Source organism: Falco rusticolus, chromosome 4 (genome assembly GCF_015220075.1).
Source record: "Falco rusticolus isolate bFalRus1 chromosome 4, bFalRus1.pri, whole genome shotgun sequence".
In the NCBI taxonomy this organism is placed as follows: Eukaryota; Metazoa; Chordata; class Aves; order Falconiformes; family Falconidae; genus Falco; species Falco rusticolus.
This window is the reverse complement of record NC_051190.1, coordinates 33981531-33995568: the sequence shown is the minus strand read 5'-3', so window position 1 is coordinate 33995568 and position 14038 is coordinate 33981531. Positions and strand designations below refer to the sequence as shown.

General features: G+C 38.5%; 1 protein-coding gene across 3 annotated transcripts in view; it reads left to right on the top strand.

Moving 5' to 3' along the window:
• VPS35L (VPS35 endosomal protein sorting factor like) overlaps positions 1-14038 on the top strand; it is a 56627-nt gene that overhangs the window by 4209 nt on the left and 38380 nt on the right. For 2 of the 3 annotated variants that reach the window (XM_037382889.1, XM_037382890.1), the window contains exons 3-12: positions 404-571; positions 906-1028; positions 1383-1407; positions 2457-2533; positions 3563-3691; positions 7573-7657; positions 8653-8712; positions 10646-10742; positions 11158-11205; positions 12250-12343. In XM_037382889.1, the coding sequence (XP_037238786.1) occupies positions 404-571; positions 906-1028; positions 1383-1407; positions 2457-2533; positions 3563-3691; positions 7573-7657; positions 8653-8712; positions 10646-10742; positions 11158-11205; positions 12250-12343 (906 nt within the window). Of the gene's footprint in view, positions 1-403; positions 572-905; positions 1029-1382; positions 1408-2456; positions 2534-3562; positions 3692-7572; positions 7658-8652; positions 8713-10645; positions 10743-11157; positions 11206-12249; positions 12344-14038 lie in introns of those variants that run through there. The other variant, XM_037382891.1, reaches the window with a different exon arrangement.

Genomic DNA, 14038 nt, shown 5'->3' with positions numbered 1-14038 from the left:
AATGTTCCAGCTTGAGTATCATCGTACCAGAAAAGTAAAGGTGAGACTGGCAGGGGGAATCAAAGAGCAAGAAAGAGGTAGGAGGAGAGGGACAAACCCAATAAAATAAAGGAGTGGTGCTGGAAAGAAATTTAGAGTGCTTGTTCTTACGGTTCTGTAGACCCAGAATTGGAAGGGTGCGGGGGGAAAGGTAATGAAAATGCTATTGAAGAGTGCCTCCAGATTCAGGGAAAAAGCAGGTGCTTCCATTTAAATGCTGATGCTTCTTGTAAAGAGTTTGTTTGTTGGTCCTTGCTGTCATTGTAACAGCGCGATTTCTATAGCATGTATTTTGATAATTTATTGAAGAAAATAGGGGGAAGAGAAAGCCTTTTTGCTGAGTAGTTTTGAACTTTTCTTTTAGGTTACTGAATCCAAGACGAAGAAGATGAACCGGAAAGGAAGTACTTCTTCTACCTCCTCTTCTTCTTCTAGCTCTGTGATGGACCCACTGAGCAGTGTATTGGACGGTACCGACCCCTTGTCATTATTTGCAGCAGCCGCAGATCCTGTGACTACTACTGCTACCATGGTAAAACTGGGGGCAGTTAACTCCACTAAATAAAAAAAAAACAAAACCAGAAAGCAAACCCTGCATAAAATATATTTGTCTCACCAATTAGGGGGTTAATGCAAATAGGAAATACCCTGTATTAATAGAATAACGTATTCTTATTTACCGATATTTGTCTGGTTTATGTTGACATATTTTTTAAAATGTGGATTATTTCTTTTAATATTGTAACTTTGGGAAGGATCAGTTAGCACTTGAAACATTAAGTTAACCTTTAGCAGCCTTCTCTCTCTTTTTTTTTTTTTTTTTTCCAGATTTGTATTTAACATTTGCACTTCTACTCCCCTCATAGGATAGTACACGAAAGAAACGGGATAAAGATGACAGCTCAGCAGTAGGAGGTGACTTTGAACCATGGTCAAGCAAACGCGGTGAAATCCTTGCTAGATACACAACAACAGAGAAGCTCTCTATTGTAAGTGGCAGCTTCTCCAGTTTTATTTGTTTGTACTAGACCTTTAATTGATTTTGGATGTTGCTGTTTTGCAATGATTTCATGAGTAAATACTAGTCCTCTATATTTCAGTTTCATTCTTGTAGAAAGCTGTACCACAAGCTGTCACTTACAAAGGTTGTTGTGGAGCCAAGTCCAAAAGTCTGTTGATAATTAGAAGCCATCACTTTGTCTTTATGTAACAATACAAATGACTTCTGGTCTTGTGTCTAAAGGATTAGAGGCTTAATTAGCAGTGTAATTATCCTCTGCATTCTTGGAATGCTAGTGAGTGCGTGTTTTCTAAAAGTCTGCTTTTTTTCTGTTTCTTCACAGAATCTGTACATGGGATCTGAAAAAGGTAAGCAGCTTCTTTAACAGTAACAAATGTTGCTTGAGGTAGGGTGCAGTGACAGGTTTGTGGTCAGGAATAGTTGAAATGTGGTTTCCTGTCCTCCCCCATTCTGACACATGGTTGGATCTGTGTTTTTTTGTGAATAAGAATTCTGTTGGATTTTTACTTAAAACAAATATTGAAAACAAACCACCCAGCCACCTTGTCTTGTATTCCTGTAGGCTAATAAATTTTGATTATATGTTGTGGAAGGGAATGGAATTCACTCCTTCCACTGTAGCTTAAAACTTTCTTCCATTTAAAGTGAGCAGTGATGTTTTGAGGATCATGTTTATCAGCCCTTCTGCTTGCTGGAAGGGAAAGCAAACAAGTCTCTTGGGAACTTGCTCAGTTACTCTCTTTACATGAAAGTGGAATGATTTCAACTGTATGCTGAGTGTTCAAAAAAGAACCAAATGTTAAATATTTTATTATGTTTTCCAGTGAAGCAGCTCTGGGCTGAGTAGTCATAGCTGATTGCATAGTAAATCAGAGTTCTTACATATGAGCAAACATGCAGCATTTCAGCTTCTGCAAAAATATGAAATACTTTTTTGGAATGAGGACGGTTAAATACTGAAACAGGATGTCCAGGGAGAGTTGTCACAAGTATCACATCTCCACCCTTAGACATTGTTAAATTGACTGGGTGTAACCCCGTGCAACCTGTTACAACTTCACAATTGGACCTGCTTTGAGGAGGAAAGTTGGACACAGACCTCCATAGGGCTTTCTTTTAACCTAAATTATCCTACAATTCGATCCAGTGGTTCTTTCCTTACCACAGCGCAACTTGCATGAAAATCCATTTATATTCAGTTTTGCTTACTTGTCATTCCCTGTTCAAAGTGAATGAACTGTAGGTATGTTTAAATGTGACTTCAGGAATAGTCACAAAATGAATCAAATCACTTGTCTTCTGTGTCTGATTGTGTCAAGCTTCTTCAGGTTTGTTTCCTTTCAGAAGTCCCAAGTGTTTAAATGTTAAAGAAACTCAAGCATATAATTCTTTACAGGAAAAGCTACAACTACTGGCTCAGCAGTTTCTGAAAAAGTGAGGACAAGGTTAGAAGAACTGGATGATCTGGAAGAGGTGAGAAAGTTTTCTCATCCAATTACATCACCATTTTAAAAGTGAAATACATTTGTGAAATAGAAATCTTTTATGAAACCTCTCAAAAAGGTCTTGATTCTGCGTGCTTATATATTTATATATTTAGGTAAATAATATTTTCCATGGGACTTCTCTAGTAATGTCAGTCTTACTGCTATAGATTTCAGGCAGAATCATATTTTTTTATCACTAGAAATTGTAATTTGAAAATTCACCTGATTTACCGATGTTGATTTACCTTGGTACTGTGTACAGTCTGCAGCTGCTATTAAAATTTGTGGAGCCTAGTAGTCTTAATTCTTATTCTGCAATGCAGCTTAATAAACTCATCAAAACTAGTCCTGAAGTTAGTTTTTAATGTTAATTATACTTCTACTGAAGACTGTTGCAGAAATACCTTCTGATTTTTCTAAACACGTTTTTAGTCCCTTTGTTGCTGTGTTAGTTTGGTTCTAAAGCTTAAACAATTATTTCTGTTTCCAGTGTTTCACTAGTTTATTTTTGATGATCTTTTTATAAGATCTGTAAGATTTTCTGCAAAACAAGCCACAAGAGTACTCTGGTACTGAGCATGAAATGAAGATAGTTTTATTTTCTTACTGAGGGCGAACACAGCCAGGCCTTTCTTGATGTCCGTGGATTTCTTAGGACGTTGCTGGCAAAATGTTTCTTTCCTCTCTGTGTAGGTGCTAGTATGCTTATGTATAGTGTTAATGCACTAATTATACCACAAGTAGAATACCACTGAAATAGTCCAGCATTTCTGACCTCTCAGACAACTTTAAATACCAGCATGTATGCCTCTTGAAAAGCAAAGCAGTTGTGATGCACTCCGGTGCCAAACACCTGCAATACTGATGCTGCAAAGGTAAAAAGGGAAAATTGGGGATTTTGTAATAAGTTTTGTGGTCCCGCCCATGCCCCCCCTCCAGTGATTTGACTATAATACCGGCACTCTCCTTCGTTCCCTCCCTCTCTTTATTAATTAGGCTTGTGTTTTCTTGCCAGGGGTCACAGAAGGAGCTGTTGAATTTGACTCAGCAGGATTACATGAACCGAATTGAAGAACTAAACCAGTCTTTAAAGGATGCTTGGTCCTCTGATCAGAAAGTAAAAGCTCTGAAAATAGTCATCCAGGTCAGTTTTACATTTTCGTTCTGTACAGAACCAGTGAGTTTGGTGGTGTGGCTTGTCCGATTTCTTTCTTGGGGAAAGAAGAGGTTTTATTATTTTTCTGTTATTTTCTTCTGTTCTTCACTGAAACCCATCTCTTTCAGAGTCTTATGACTTCTGACAACAGCTGGATTTTCAACTTTGTTGTTATGTACTGATTTTGACTAGGGTATGTGGGGTGGAATTCTTATTAAAGAAAGTGGCTAAATGACAGATGTGGAAATTTTACCCGGTTAGGGATAATTAGAATAAATAACATGTAGTGATATTAACTCTTTCTAGGACATGTCATTTCCTCTCCTCTTCCCCTTCTAGCCCCTTGCTCCCCACCCTAAGTAATGCCAGAATGACTTCTTGAATGTCAGTGTTGTCCTTATCCAGACTTAGTAAGGCCATTGAGTAGTCTGATATAGGACTCTAGCAAGCTACAGAAAACAGCTCTAGGTTTTTAAAGTATGTGTATGTTTTTGGGGTTTTTTTATTATTATTTTTAAAACTTGTCCACAGTCTTCCCCTGGCTCATTTGGAGTGATGGGCTTTGAGGGGGACAGGGGGAAATAGGGCAGTTAAATGTGCTTTTTTTTGTTTGTTTGGCCTTTAAAAAAAGCCAGAGGCAGAGTGCATCAGAGGACAGAGGAGATAATGACATCCTTAAAAGCTGTAAAACTGATGCAATGCTAACAGTCATCAAGTGGGGTTATATAAAGTAATGATTTTTTTTTTTTGTCATGCTGGATACTCTTGTGAAAACTGTTTGCAGTAGTTTCAGCTTAAATTGTGGTAAAGACAATAAAGGAAATGAAACAGAAATGAAGTGAGATCAAAAAATTATATGTGACCTAGGGTGACTAATGCTCTATTGTAATGCTATGAAATCAGCACTATTATTCTTCAAAAGAAAAAGCACCATATATAGCATTATGAAGTGGGAATATTTTAGTGAAAGAAGATACAGTACTAAAAGTCTTGGGATGAGAAGAAAGCAGACATAGATGTAATAATGCATTTACAGTCCATTAACGTGCATTTGTGTGTATATATATGTATACACACAATGTCTGACATGCAGTGATAATCTATGCATTACTACTTTCACATGTTCTTTTACAAATGCTTTCACAAGAGATTTTGAAATAATGCAGTTTCTAGGATGGGATTCAGTGCTTCCGTTTAGGAAAGTGGTGCCAAAATTGCATGTTTCTCTCTCTTAAAGTGCTGTCTGTGTTGTTCACTTTGCACTTCAACTTCATGCTGCAGATGCTCATCATTAATTGAAAGACTGGGCCAGAATGAATTAGGTATTTGGGTAATTAACATGAATTAAAAAAAATTCATCAAGGATAATAATTATATTCTTATAATGCAGAATAGGGTAGAAACCTGGCTGAACTTTCCTTCTGGTGGTTCTTTCTAGTAAATAACACAATTTAAAGAATTTTGTATCCCCTAAAGGAAGCAAGCAGTTTTCTTGACACCAGGCTGTGATTATATGTATAGTCTATCATTATTATAATCACATACTGATTAGTATGCAGTAGGAGGAGGAAGTTTGGCCTTTTGTTCTTGTTGTTTTTCAGAAATATATACGGGGATGGAAAAAGAAGTTTTAATTTGAATGCTAGAATTATCTTGATTTAAGAACTAATGATGAAATTACACAAAATCTTTCATTTAGACTTTGGGGATGAAGCTGTTATTCTCTGTGCAAGAGTTCTACAGAGCTTCACATGCTGGAAGGGTTCTGGTTATTAAGGCAGGGCCTGAATTTATAACGTGTGAATGGTTGTGAAGGCGAGCAGCCCCAGTGCCAGCAGGATCGGCAGCCGAGCGCTCCAGCACTGTGCACGGGGGTCCCTCATCTAAACAGATCAGCAACAAAAGGCAGGCTAAGGAGAATCTCCATCCTTTATTGGATGCAGGGGGAGACATAGTGACAAAAGGTGAGGAAAAGACTGAGGTACTTAATACCTTTTTTGCCTCAGTCTTTAATGGTAAGACCAGTTGTTCTCTGGGTACCCAGCTCCCTCAGCTGGAAGACAGGGAGCAGAATGAAGCCCCCGTAATCCAGGGGGAAGTGGTCAGTGACCTCCTGCACCACTTAGACATGCACAAGTCTATGGGGCTGGATGGGATCCACCCGAGGGTGCTGAGCTCACTGAGCCACTTCAACAATTTATCACTGGTCCTGGCTCACCGGCGTGGTCCCAGTTGACTGGAGGTCAGATGATGTGATGCCCATCTACAAGAGGGGCAGGAAGGAGGATCCAGGGAACTACAGCCCTGCCAGCCTGACCTCGGTGCTGGGGAAGGTGACAGAGCAGGTCACCCTGAGTGCCATCACACGGCACGTGCAGGACAGCTGGGGATCAGGCCCAGCCAGCGTGGGGCTATGAAAGGCAGGTCCTGCTGGGCCAACCCCATCTCCTTCTATGACAAGGTGACCTGCTGACTGGATGAGGGCAAGGCTGTGGATGTCTACCCAGATGTTAGTAAAGCCTTTGACACCACCTCCCATGGCATCTCCTGGAGAAACTGGCTGCTCGTGGCTTGGATGGGCGTACTCTATGCTGGGTAAATAGCTGGCTGGACGGCCAAGGCCAAAGTGTGGTGGTGGTGGATGGAGTCACATCCCGCTGGTGGCTGGGCTGGTCACAGGTGGTGTTCCCCAGGGCTCAGTGTTCCTCCCTGATGAATAAAGCAAAAAGACTAAGCATGCCCCTCATTTAAGCATGTTCAAATGTTATTATTTCCTTGTTTAAACAAAGCAGTCTTGTCAGGTATTGGATTGCTTCCTGGATTTTTGGAATGTAGTGAAGACTTGGACTTCATTTATTCCATTGAGATTGAAGAACTCTCTTCTGATAGAGAAGGAACAGAGATCACAGGGAATACTGGACTTGTCAGTCTTAAATAGAGGCCAGAGGTCAAAGGCTGCATTTGGCTTAGGTAGGAAGGAGGTGAATTTCTCTCCCCAGGCAGTCGTTTGACTGTTTTCTTGAGGTGGAAGTTGATTTTTTTGTGAATAAACTTCTGCCAAAGTTTTTTACTCCAATTTAGTCTGCAGGTTTTGCACCATCTTGGAAAACAAACTATAGCTTAATTATTAATATCTTAAGAAATCTTCATTCCTCAGTGTGTATTTTGAATTCACATCACAAATGGACATGTTCCTACCTGGGCTGAACATTCAACAGTACTAGAACCAAACTGGTTAATATGCTTTCAGATGTGACTTTGTACCAGCCATCATGATCGTCCAACTGCTGCGATCGTGTTGGGTGCTTGTGGGTGGTGACTGGTTACACATTCCTCCCTGGGGCTGGCTGTGGATCAGCTGGCCTGTTTCCAGAATGTTTGAACTAGTTATGTGAGCCACAAAGATGTGTTGTAAAGCTCATTAGCTAAACTTCTAAAATTGTTTCTTAATTTAGTATACATCAAATCTTGTGTTTGATACAGATGCTTAGAGAGATGGTGAGAAACTGAAAAATGCTCTTTAAAAAGGTTGTTTTAGAAAAAAGTGCCTTTTTATGCTTTTTCTGGGACAGAATTTGTTTTGTCTGAACAAATGCACAGGTCTGCAGAGTCAGCTGATATTCTGCATTGTAGATCACCTTGTATAAAGGAAAAACAGGTCTGTGACTAGCTCTGCTGGAGATGAAGAATAACCTGAAAAATACAAAGAGTGCCATGATGTGTTATGTTAGAGGTTCTTGTGCTTTTTGCTGGATAGTTCATGTTGGTTCTTTCCATCTGTAGGTATTCATCTGTTCCAGCCTGCCTGGAGTAAGCACATAAACTTGCATTGGCCCCTAAGAATGTTTCTTTTTTCTTTTCTCTTCTAGTGTTCTAAGCTTCTTTCAGACACAACAGTAATCCAGTTTTATCCAAGTAAATTTGTTTTAATTACAGATATCCTTGATACTTTTGGTAAGTAATGTGTCAGACTTACTACAAAATTTTTCATGAGATGAAATTAATTTTTTTATAATATAAGAAAACATCAAAGTTATCTAAAAAGTGTTGAAAGAACTTTCAGTTTTAACATGGAATATTTCCACCACAAACATTTGGACATCAGTGGTATGTAATTGTTCAAAAACTCTTATGAGTGAAGTATTTAAAATAAAAATATTTCATTTTGTAGTCCTATGCTTTTTATACTAGTGAATATCTAGAACAAAACCTTGTGAAAAGTCATGAGCTCTACATTTTGAAATTTAAAACACACTGTCATTGTTATGACAATATTTTGGTTTTGGCAGCCTCTTGACTCCGTATTTCATTCTATTTATTTTTGAAGAATAGAAGTCAGAAAGTTTTCTTTAGCCAAATAGGGACTGTAAAGTGATCAGAATGTAGTTAATTTTTTAAATTTATTTTGATAATTTTTAAATGATCCTTTAAGTGTAATTGTCATCCACTTCATGTGATTCTCTTGTTTTTCTGCCAACTTACGGAAAAGATTTAGGACGACATTCGAAGTTGAAGGGTATTGTGATGGTTAGCAGGATGTGCTATGACGTAGATTCAGTTGTGTTTTCAGGTGTTGCTTCCTCTTTGTGCTCTTTCCTACTTACTGAAAGTTGCTGAAGATAACATAATGGCCAAACTCAGCAAAGGCAGGACACCAGCTGTCCTCCCCTGGCCTGGGAGGAATCTGATCTGCATGCTACCTCTGCACTTAAGGGAACCAGATAACATTTTTCATGGTGTGATGGTGTGCGGTGTTAAATTCAGACTTAACATTTCAGGCTCACTAGAGGGCACCATCATGTTAGTGTTCTGGGAAGATTTTTCCAGCTAATTTCAACATATGTTGGAGAGGGAACCTTTGTATCAACATATTGTGTTCTACAGTTCTTTAGTTTGTTATAAATGATCTTTCTCTTTTTTTTTTTTGTTGTTGTTGTTGTTAAAAACAGGGAAACTAGTGTATGAAAGAATTCTGTCAATGTGCATGGACAATCGTGTCTCTTTGCCAGGTAACTTCATATTTGTTCTACCGTGCTCCTTAAAAAAATAATGTCTGAACAAACTTAAAGGTTAAACAGGACCCATGCTAGTGTATCTCCTATGGAAAAAGTTCTGATCTGAATCTAGTAATTTTTAGGTTTTAGTAGAGTAAAAGTAATTGCTTATAGCTTCCAACCATTCACGGTGTTTATGCAAGTTTACATTTTAATTGTGAAGAATATACCTAAGGTACAATAAAGTGCGCTTGTGGCTTTGATGTTACTAAACACAAACTGTTTCTTCCTGGGACTTGAAATCAAAAGAATGATAGATAAGCAGAGGAAGAATTAAACATGAATGGCCAAATTAGATGAAGACTTTTTTCCTTCTTTTCTTAGTGTATGGTCTTTTCTGAAAATATTATATTTTAGTAGGTTAAAGTAGCTTAAAGTTTAAACACAATAAGTCTAATTTGACATTTACAGTACAAATGCATATGGAAGAACCTTTTTAGGAAGGCATTGAAACATTCCATGGAAATAAAGACGTTTCCTTGCAATTTGGACTGTATTAAGTGCATGTCCTTGAAATATGAAACTTTCTTACTCTGTAGTTGGCAGTGCAACAGTACCATTAGGTTGTAGTTAAATCCATAGGATCTGAGCCAGAAGCTTGGAACCAACAAATATTTGAATCTAAAATAAACTTACAGAAAACACTTAAGGTAAATTTGGTTGTTGCAGATCTGGCAAACTGTTCTTATAAACATTAATGAAGGCAGACAGTTCCCATCGCATGTCACGATTACTGGGCACAGTTACCTCTGTTCCGGAGAGCTGAGCTCATGCTGCAGCAGTACTGCTGCTGGAGGCATTGCTGGTGGGAACTTCCCAAGCAGCTATAAAAGTGGGAGGGAGAAGGAAAATCTGTGCTGTGCTTGCCATGCAGGGCAGTATGAACCCTGGAGGTTTCAGGCCCAACCTCCATCTCCATGCTTGTCCCTTGGGAGCCAAGCAAAACAAAGTTGGATGAGAACTCCTGTGGTGCTAGATGAGAAAGAACATCTTTCTGTACTCAGCCAGCATCTAGTGTGTGGCTTCTCTAGTCTTAGAAGTTGGAAACTTAGGGAGCAGGAGCTTCTCACCTTCTAGGGGCAGGGATGGGAGAGCACTGGTATTTTACAGCTTTCGCGAGGAGTTATAAGCAGACATTCACAGCAGGAGCTGCTTGTCGAGCTTTATCATTGAGAGAAGAGAGATCCAGCCTTACCAACCATCTTGCCTCAGACCTGAGCTGATCCCAAGGAGCCTGTGTTTACCTTCTGTTCCAGGCAATCTAGACAAAGAAGAAGCAGTTCGCCATGCAACTGTGCACCCCCTAACCCATCTGTTCTGCTGGGGTGTCATCTTTTTCCTGCTGGCAGCTGACACAAATAGTCCCAGGGCTCACAAGGAGAGAACTGTGCAGTGGTGTTAGATGTTTCGCGTACTAAAACAAGTGTTTGTCAGTGTTTAGTATTTCCTACTTTTTGCAATACAGTTTTAAATAATATTCTTTTAAAATTGTATTAGCCTTTTAAAGCAGAGAATTTGAGTACTTAAATTTATTTTATATGTATGCATTTGTTAGGGATTTATATACATGTATTTGTTGTATATTCCTTTTTTTTTCTTTTTTTCAGTTTCTTCTTTTGGGGGGAGGCAGAAGTTAGATTTCTGAGTAGCAGATCTGAGATTAGCTTTGGCTTAGCTTCTGATTAGCTTCTGAAGCGGTACTTAGTACGAGATGGAAGCTCAGCTCTTACTGCTGCGCAGCAGAGCTGAGAAGCAAACATACTGCTTGAGTTTATTATGGTGTGCCTAATTTCTTGTTGAAAGGAAAGAATACAGTTTTAAACCTAGAATGAAAAGTAACTTGTTTCTAGGAGTGTAACTATTTCTGGGTTGTTGTTTTTTCTCCCAGATAATTTTTCTCCAGAGATTGTTAACGATACAGCTAAAGAAACTTGCTTGAACTGGTTTTTCAAGATTGCTTCAATCAGAGAACTCATTCCGAGATTGTATCCTTGTCAAGTGAGACTCTCGGAGTGTGTCTGCAGGTTTTTCATAGACATTTCCAAAAATGAACTGTTTGTTTCAATAAACCCCACAGGATCTCATGTTTATACTAACTTTGCTTTGTTTGTTTCAGGCTGTATGTTTTTAATTTAACTTTGAGTCATGTTTCATAGTAAACTGAATGCTGAATTGTTGGCTATGACCAGCGGGGCAGCGATAAAGTAGAGTTGATGTGTGAAAACTTTTGAAACAATAAAAATCTTGTAGGTAGATGGTAAAATTCAACAAAGTGTAGTGAGATTTAATACAGAAGGCCTTGAAATAGTTTGTTCAATATGTGTTCGGTATGTAAGTTTATTTTCATGTTTTTAAATGGCATGTATCTTAGTTTTGGTCCTTAACTTGGCTTCATTTTAGTTACGTGGAAGCAGCAATACTGAAGTGCAATAAGTTCCTATCCAAAACGTAAGAGTAAATGTTAAGTATGGGAAGGAAGTGAATGACCAGACTTAAAAACTAATTTACAGAGTTAATGTGCAAGTTCTGTGGTTAATGGTGGATATGATCTCAATATATCTGAGAAGAAGCAGTACTGAGAGGTTTTGGAGTTTTTAGTGAGATGCCATGGAAAAAGTCAAGGCAGACTGTCATACAATTTGAAATGCAGTAATGCTTGCAGTTTTGGAATATATGTATAATTGTGACATCGGAATTTTGCAAATTAAAAACCAGTGGTTTCAGATGGTGGAGGTGAAAGGAAGACTGTTGAGATGAGGAGTGAGGCAAAAATACAGGATAGAAAACTGAAAGGAAAATGTTGATGTGTCTGTCAATTGCTAGAGACTGAGTTGGAGAAACAATTTATGAGCAATGAGCCATTATCTATTGAAAATCTTGGTATAAGCTTCATATGTTGCCAAACAGTGTCAGTTACTGAGCTGAAAATGTTCTTTCACGTGTATTCCTCCTTTTTCAGTTATATTTTGAAACGAGTGTTGTAAGCCAAACTGCTACTATAGTGACAACTTCATTATCCCTAAAAAGCAGTTCTTTTACTGGAATTGATGGGCCTCATCTCCAGGCACTAGTACAGCTCTGTCAAAAAGGACCTGTGGGAAAATGAGACATACAAGGAGCTCTGCCAGTTCCGCTTCAGGCGGCTGCTTTTCTCACATTGAATTACAGCCCTAAAAAGCTCCCCTGTTCCTGCAAAATAGAGGGCAGCTTTTTAGTTGTGCTCGTCTTTTACAAGTCAAGCATCCAACCTGGCTGTCTGCACTACTCCTAATGACAAATACTGCAATTTGAATATAGGGTATGTGTTGCTGTACATACAAAATTTTACTTCTGAAATAGAATTTTGTGCTAATACGCTGCTGCTTTGGTAGGAGTTTCTATAACTCGCGCTCAATTGCCCATCTACAAGGCAGCTGCTGAAGTTATCTGTAGGTGATACAATGCTGTTTTCAATTGTTAAATCTCATTTTCGTTTCTGAAAAACCTTAACAGGGGGATTTCGGAATGTCTCCCACGTTTAACGTCTATGATTAGAGGAATTGGAGATCCGCTGGTTGCAGTCTATGCAAGAGCATACCTTTGCAGGGTAGGCCATCATTTAACACTAGAGATCTATATCAAAGATTTACTGCAGCTCGCTCTGCCACTAAAGGAAATTTTATTTTAAATACTGTTTTTATCTGAAGTAGAGAGCAGCCTGTCTCTTCTTTCCAACAATAAAAAAAATAATTTCTCTTTTGTTTTAGTAATGGGGGAATCTTTCTTTAAGTGTTTATAATAAGTGAAATTAATTTTATGTGCTGCTTATGCCAGTTTTTCATCTTCAGGTAGGATAAAATGTTAGAGACCTAAGTGGAAGGAGAGTTTGGACTTTGAGACTACATGCTATTGTCTGATTGATAGGTGCTGCTTTTTGTAGTTAATGTATGCACTTTCGCTATGTTTATCTTCCTCCTTCTAGAGTATAAGCGGCAGGCAGAGGGCTGGCAAGCTCCTTGCCAGAGGAGCCACTTGGTAAAGTGTTCAGACAGTGGATTTTTGTCTGACTGCACAGCATGGCTATGTTCTTATCCTCAACTACTCCTGCAGTTACTGTGACAGCTCAGCCAAGATAAACTTACCCAAGAAGAGACCCTAACGTGATTCAAAAAGTCATCAATACTGGAAAAATACTTGTGAAATACATTTTTTTAAGTAGCGGCAAAGGTCTCAGCTATAATTGGAAAATGGTGGGGCTGCTAACGAGCAATACTTGCATGGAATCAGCTGCCATTAGGAAATGTGATGAGTTTGTTCAGTGTTGATATATCTGTTACATTTGAATGAAATGTCCAGATGCTTTTGGTATACTGTTCAGGGGTGTCCATATGAATTCCTGCATCTGAAAGTAATTGCTAACCTCTGGTTTACTCGGGTAGATGAGCTGCCTAGTTTATTTGACTCTTGAAATACATTAATGCCTGCATTTTTGTCGTAGGCTAAGCATTCCTGCTACATAGTGCAAGGTTTCTGAAGGTTTTTTAGGAAATTATTTGGATGCTGCATAGTCCACCTTTTACTGCTCCTGATACAGCTGAAGGAGATGCATAACGGTAGAGAGGTTAAGGCTAATACTCTAGTAATAGTAATGGCAGTTAATGTAGTAAGGAAATACTTAGTGTGCTCCTTTTTGTCTGCAAAGGTGATCACATAAAATAGTGAAAAATTTTTGGTATAAAATACTAGCTGTTAAAATCCTGACTTCTGTTTAAAATAAGAAAACTTACTGGAATGGAAGGCATTTAATCTGCTGTATTCCAGCTACTGACGTTATTATATTAATACTTTCACAATGAAGATAATGAAAATAGATTTTTAAAAATTACAAATTCTGGAATCAGAAACCTGTGGTATTGATATAAATGTGTAAAGAAACATGGTAATAAAATGTGGGAATAAAGACTTTTGTGAAAGCAAAGGACCAGATCTTTACACAGCAAGGTGATGCATTTCTCTGTAGTCACATGTGATAGATGACTGGCTTGGGTTGGTGCATGTTGGAAGAAGGGTTCGCTGGAGTCACGAAGACGCTCAATATGAGTTATGCATCTTGCTCAACTTTATTAGTTTCTAACACTACTTATATAAAACCGATACACATGCATATTCATAAAGCAGAAATATAATTGGTTAGTAGTCTCTAAACGCGCGTGGTTCTCACACCCCTAATTATCATGACTAAAATAAGCATTCTATCCATGTAGCTAATTGTGTTGCTGTGCTTCAGCCTTGTAGTTTGTTA